The 6,000-nt window shown below is 45.3% G+C and overlaps 1 protein-coding gene and 1 long non-coding RNA gene across 6 annotated transcripts in view; one reads left to right on the forward strand and one right to left on the reverse strand.

Annotated features, from left to right (window-relative positions):
• TMEM108 (transmembrane protein 108) overlaps positions 1-6,000 on the forward strand; it is a 156,048-nt gene that overhangs the window by 141,457 nt on the left and 8,591 nt on the right. For both annotated transcript variants that reach the window (XM_010712935.3, XM_003207248.4), the window contains one exon: positions 4,176-5,288. In XM_010712935.3, coding sequence (XP_010711237.1) covers positions 4,176-5,288 — 1,113 coding nt within the window. The remainder of the gene's footprint in view (positions 1-4,175; positions 5,289-6,000) is intronic.
• LOC104911546 overlaps positions 1-6,000 on the reverse strand; it is a 55,503-nt gene that overhangs the window by 18,869 nt on the left and 30,634 nt on the right. For 3 of the 4 annotated variants that reach the window (XR_004160174.1, XR_004160173.1, XR_004160171.1), the window contains one exon: positions 5,298-5,990. This is a non-coding gene — a long non-coding RNA (uncharacterized LOC104911546). Of the gene's footprint in view, positions 1-5,297; positions 5,991-6,000 lie in introns of those variants that run through there. The other variant, XR_004160172.1, reaches the window with a different exon arrangement.

Consider the following 6,000-nt stretch of genomic DNA (forward strand, 5'->3'; position numbering starts at 1 on the left):
TTGCTTCATTTTTCTGAGTCGGAGAAACTCAGCTCTGGCTCCTATCTCAAAAGGGCATTCAAACTTCCTTGGTATTGTTGAGGACATCAACTCCAGTCTTCTTAAAAATTGCTGTTGTGGGAGCTCCTTTGTTTTTCTGATGTGCAAAACTGTACACATCATTTCTGGACCCATCCCGTGAGAATATATTGGGAAGAAGCACTGCAGTAAGGTCCTGTTGAGACTGGAACCACTGCACCATGTTGTCAATAAAGGTTTCTATTGCTAAACGCACACTGATCCTCTCTCTGTACGCTTTACTGTCACTCTGCTGTGCTTCATCCTTGAGTCAGTTTATTTTGTACTTAACATTCAATTCATGGTACAGTATGCAAAAACACAGGATGGCACAGTTCAGCTGCTGAGACATTAGGCCATTGAACCTTCTCTTCAGGGTTGAATGGTTTTAATGCAGTCATAAATTTGGACTCCAAAAGTGGGAATTTGACATGCAGCATTTAAAAGTCAAACCACTATGACCCCTCTTGAGCATGAGCTCCTATAACTTAGAAATGGCCCTTTATGGAAAAAAACAAAACAAAACAAAAAAAACCTAGTGATGTGATTTGACCTTCGAAAATATTAATTATTTTTTGCTATAATGTACTTATATCAGTCTGTATTGCCATGATGGCAGCATATAGAAAGGGCTGCCAGTTCTTACCTCAAGGAGCTTGTTTCCTAAGTAAGGTCAGACTGAGGAGTCTTCAGCAGCCAGGAATGAAGGACTTTGGCAAAGGCTGCAGAACTGGGCTTTGAGCTGACCAAGACCATCTGCCTATGTACTCTATCATCTGGGATGTCATCGCTTTGGCCATGACACCTTTATACCAACCAATGGGTTTCATTTCAGTGCTAATCTGCTCGTGGTTAAGCTGGGGGCCCATTCCTTAGTGCAGGGCCATTTGAAACGCAGAGCAAGGTTGGGAAGGGAGGAAGTCTGGAGGGATTGATTAAACCCCTTTCTGTGATGAATGCTTTGGTAAAGAAATTCAGTATATCATTTTCCTGGGCTCAGGCCAAAGTTGCCAAACAGGGCAGTTTGATATCAAGGACCATAATAATATTCCCTTTGTACCCTCAAGTAATACAAGCCAGAGCTCTGGGCACCCAGGCAACTGCAAATCCCAGCAGCCCATGCTTAGATGTCCCTGCATGGATGGTGCCGAGCATACACATTCCAACTTCACTTTTGCATTCCAATTGGCTGTTTATCAATTAGAATGCCAATTAATTCTGCTTAAAAGGGCCAGCAGAGCCCACTGTGAAATCATTAGTACCAGCTGGTTTTCCCTAAATATACAGCACCAGCTATTTTTACAATGATCTACCAAGCCAAATATGTTTTCAGTAGTTACGGACACACATTAGCTCTGGTTGTCTCTGAGAGAGTTACTGCTGCCTGCTAATCCAAGTATAAAAATGTCCTATGGAGCTGCAGCTGATGGGGCCGTGGTGGTCCTGCAGGGACTGTTAAAGGCAGGCCAGCAGACAAGCAAAAGCTGTCCGAGAGAGCCAAATGTTATCAGTGTTATTTTTTATTGTCAAATAAGTTGCTTATGACAGAGTAGCATTTCCTTTGAATAGTTACTAACATTTTACAAGTCATATAAAGGTACTAGCTAAGTGTATGTGGCTTCCCAGGCCTGATGCATGGCGGCCTGCTACTACAACAGACTGCCCCTGAGAGATCATAAATACTTGCAGCTGCAGGCTTCTGATTTATCAGCATTTCAAGTGGTAGGGATGGATAGTAGGCTTTTAGCCAAAGATGAGGGTTGCTGACCTCAGGGCACAGCATGCAGAAAAGGTGACTACTTCCTTATTACTTAAGGAATATCCTTCAGAAAATAAAAAAACATTAATCCAATAAGGAGGTTTTTCTCCGTGTGAGGTGTGAAAGGAAGTAGCTGCACAAAGACTGCCATAATCATTGCAATCTTGTGTGTCCTGAGATCTGCCAGTGCCTTTTGTCATGTGTGCCCAGAACAGCAGGCCTAAAGTTTCCTGAAACATTATCTCCACACACCAAATCCAAAATAATTTTTCATCCTTTCCTCTTCGTATTTGTTTGTAGCAGCAACTTGTCTTGGCATGCAATATGAGCCATATGGACACAAGAATATCTACTTTGACCTTGACCTCAGAGTGAGTGCTGCCAAAAATGTGAAGATGGCTCCTGCCTTTCATTTCCAAGAGTGATGCTCCACGAATACACCGCGATCTGATCTTTGGGTTGCACTTTAATGTACAGAATATGTTTTTCTCCTTGACTAGGTGTTCTTTTAAGAGCCTGTCTGTGGCAGGCTAGGAATTTTGAAGCAGTATCCCTAAGGATCACTTACTCGACAGGCATTTATTTCAGAAATAAAAAAATATGTGCTAATTTTAGCATCAGGTATTGGGAAAGTGCACTGCTTGTAAGTGGCTCTCACTGCACTATTGAGTCAGTGTTCAGTGTTTCTTTAAGTGTTCAGATCTTCAGGATGCCCTGCAAAGGAGTGGGAGGCAACTGTGGCAAGGTGAGGTGAATTTTGGTGGTTGTAGAGCTCTGTGCTGTTCTGCTTCAGAAATGATGGTTGGCGATCAAAGCATCGCTCTTAGCTGGATGAGAGGGATAAGTACTGCTCCTTTGGTGAGTTTCTGCTACGTGTATTGAGTTGGAATAAACACATTTCATAGCATTTGCCTCTGGCTAAGCCTTCAGACCCAGTGGGCACTTAATCAGAGAGACTGTCCCATTCCCGTTTCCAATTTTCTGCTGGTGCCCACCTCAGATATTCCCTTGTAGGGTAGAAGTAAATGGCATATCAACACTGACAGAGAGAGCTGGCAAACCTGGAGGCACAGAGGATGGGGAATGTGCAGGCAGGCACTCTACAGTCTTGTCTGGAAGGTCCTTGCCCTGCTTACGGTCCTGCAGTTCTGATGAACTTATCTCCCTGTATTTTTAAGACAGTTATGACGTCTTTCCCCTTGAGATCCTGGGCTGAAATTCACACTAGCAGTGTGCTAATGGTGCCATCTGATGATGCTCAGTGGACTGTGCAAAACAGACTCATCCCTTGTGCTTCCTAGTGGGCAGAGGTCCGCATTACACTTGGCAGCTTCCACATATGGAAATGGTGATGTGATTGATGTGGTCCCTGCAGGTCACACTAACTTAGGGCTTATTAGCCCTGCGTCCTGGAGAGGCTTATGCTATTGCAGCTGCCCATGTCCATTAACTGGACTCTGAATAAATGTAAGAATTGATGTTCCCAGTGGCGTGAATCTGGCACCTCATGAAACAATGTGCCCTAAAGAGGGAGGTGGGAGGCAAATCTCACAGAATCAAATACCACAGCAGTTATAAGTATAGAACAGGACCCAAACAAAAATTTCTGCGTGACTATCTGTGTAGGGGCAGTTGTATTAGATGGTTAGATCCTCAGTAATCACATGGCTTTTTAAAATGTCTTTGTTAGTTACATTTTCTTGTTTATTTTTGACATTTGTGAATTTTCCACATCTCATACTTTGAGATAAGAGATGAGATTTCCCAAGTTCCTAAGTAAAGAGTGCATCATAAGCTAGGAAGTCCACTCATCGCATATCCCTTCTTGACCTAATTTTCAGTGAGGGCTAAGCAGCTGCTCTCTCAAAAACAGATTGCGTAATGGCATCCAAGACTGGAGGCAGCCAACTTTAGGATTTTGCAGCCAAAATAATGAGCAGACTAAGGTTCCCTATGATGATATAGCCATTCATCTGGAGGTCTTTGGCCAAAACAAAAATGAAAATATCTTTTGTTTCTACCACTGAAGAGTAGGATGCTTTGTATCTTCTTCATGGGGGTTGCCTACAGCTATGTATGATTTAAAATACCCACATGGCAAGCCCCTTTCTCCCTTCACCACAGAGATTCTGTGCAGCCTTCTCCTTCCCATCTCACTACTCCCAAACAGCCACTGCAGATCCTATTTCTCTTCCAATTCCCAGAGGCACTAACTCCTCTTTTCCAGGGCACAAGGAAGGTAGGCTTTCCTGCCAGCTTGACTCTTATCTGGGAGGAGCAAAGCACAAGCACACAGCCATGCTGTCCTCCATCTTCTTGTCCCTCCCCTGTGTCTCACCCTTTCTGTTTCTTCCTCCAGGTGTACTACTGATCTTGGCACTGACGGAAGAGCTGGTGTTTTCTGTTCAGGTACTGTCTCCTGCTGTATCCTCCTCTCAGGGCCTCCTGATGGACACTACCACTGTCACAGCCATGGGAACGACGCCTCGCCACAAGGACCACCACACGGCAGAGCCCGTCCCCACCTCCGCTCGCGCCGTCCCCCATCCTGTCAGCCTGGCAGGCAGCGAGGCTTCCACTGCTCAAACGCAGGCGAGCAGCCCTCGTGTTGGCGAAAAGGAAACGTATCATTTGCATAACCAGAGTGCTTTGTACTCAGGACAGACTCGCCCCAAAGGGAAAATATTCCAGATTTTCAAAGGCAACTTCACAGAGTCTTCCGAACCTTACCTAAAGACAACCCTGCACTCTCCCTTCCCTACCCTGAGGAGCCCTTTCACAGACCATCCCTTTCAGTCCCAGACTGCAACCTCCAGTGACCCCAATGGCACAGGGTTGGCCAGAACTACACCCTCAGACCTTTCTCCCCACCCTGACACCTCGGGAAGCCTTAGGGAAGCAGAGCAAGGGAACGGAGCCAAGCAAGTTGTGCAGAAAGCAGACTTTGCCACTACAACTGCTGGACCATCAACTGATCCCGAAGCAGTGTCGGTGCCTTTTAAATCCACCCACTATGGTGTATGGGATATGCTGAGTAAAAATAATTCTTGGGTAACCTTGAATCTCAGTACAAATGTCCCCTTGTTCGCTGGCCCTGGAACTGCACCAGCAGCAGCCGGTCACTCGGTCCAGCCCAGCTTTGATGTCAACATCTCCTCCCTGGTAGTGGGGGACCTCGAGGGCACTGCTCCAACACAGCAGGGCCTGGTGACAAACACGACTTCACTGGGCAGCACTGTCTCCACCATGCCTGCCACGGGGTTGTCCAGCTCCATGTCCACTGCTGGTTCTACCGCGACTGGAAACTTCCTCAACAGGCTGGTTCCTGCCGGGACCTGGAAACCTGGGGTGCAAGGAAATATCTCCCATGTCACTGAGGGAGACAAGCCCCAGCACAGAGCTACCATCTGTCTCAGCAAGATGGACATTGCCTGGATCATTCTGGCCATCAGCGTACCAATATCCTCATGTTGTAAGTTAATTGCTGCTTTATTTCTCTTTCTTTCTCACATTCCTTAGAATTCAGGTTTCAAGACATTCATGGTGTAGTTGAAGAGCCAACAGTGTCAGGATAGATTGAGATAGATGAGAAGAAGTCACCAAACTTGTAACTAACTTGTTCACTGAGCAAAGTGCATGTGGAGAGCAGCTCCAAGTGCAGGAGTATAATGCTTGCACTCAAAGCATACTTTCTGTGATGCTGTTAGAAATCACATAGCCTTTGGGGGCTCTCCACTTGAGGGTATAAGGTAATGGCTGAACAACTTAGAAGGCAAAGCAGTTTTACTTCAAAATGTTTGAGTTGGTAACTAAAAATCGTGCAACTGTTTGATTTATTGAGTGCTATATTCTGCCCAGGAACTGGTTTTTAAAAGCCCGCTGCTAACGCAAAGATGAATGATCATTACGATGACTGGTACCTTAGGGAACTACAGCTTTACCTGTGCAATAAAATATTTAATTGCAAGCAGTTTGTGAGCCATCAGTTTTAAAGTTACATCATTCTGATAACCAATTTCTTATTTCCCTCCATTTTAATTCTGTCTGACCTGGAACTGCCTCAGCAGCAGGAAGAGTTTGAAGTATTGGCTTCCAGAATACAGGAATTAGACACCTGAGGGACCAGCATCAGTTAGTTTCCAAAGCTGGCTTAGGGTCTCATCATTTGACTCCACTGCAAAAAA

The sequence above is a fragment of the Meleagris gallopavo genome, chromosome 6 (genome assembly GCF_000146605.3).
Source record: "Meleagris gallopavo isolate NT-WF06-2002-E0010 breed Aviagen turkey brand Nicholas breeding stock chromosome 6, Turkey_5.1, whole genome shotgun sequence".
Classification (NCBI taxonomy): domain Eukaryota; kingdom Metazoa; phylum Chordata; class Aves; order Galliformes; family Phasianidae; genus Meleagris; species Meleagris gallopavo.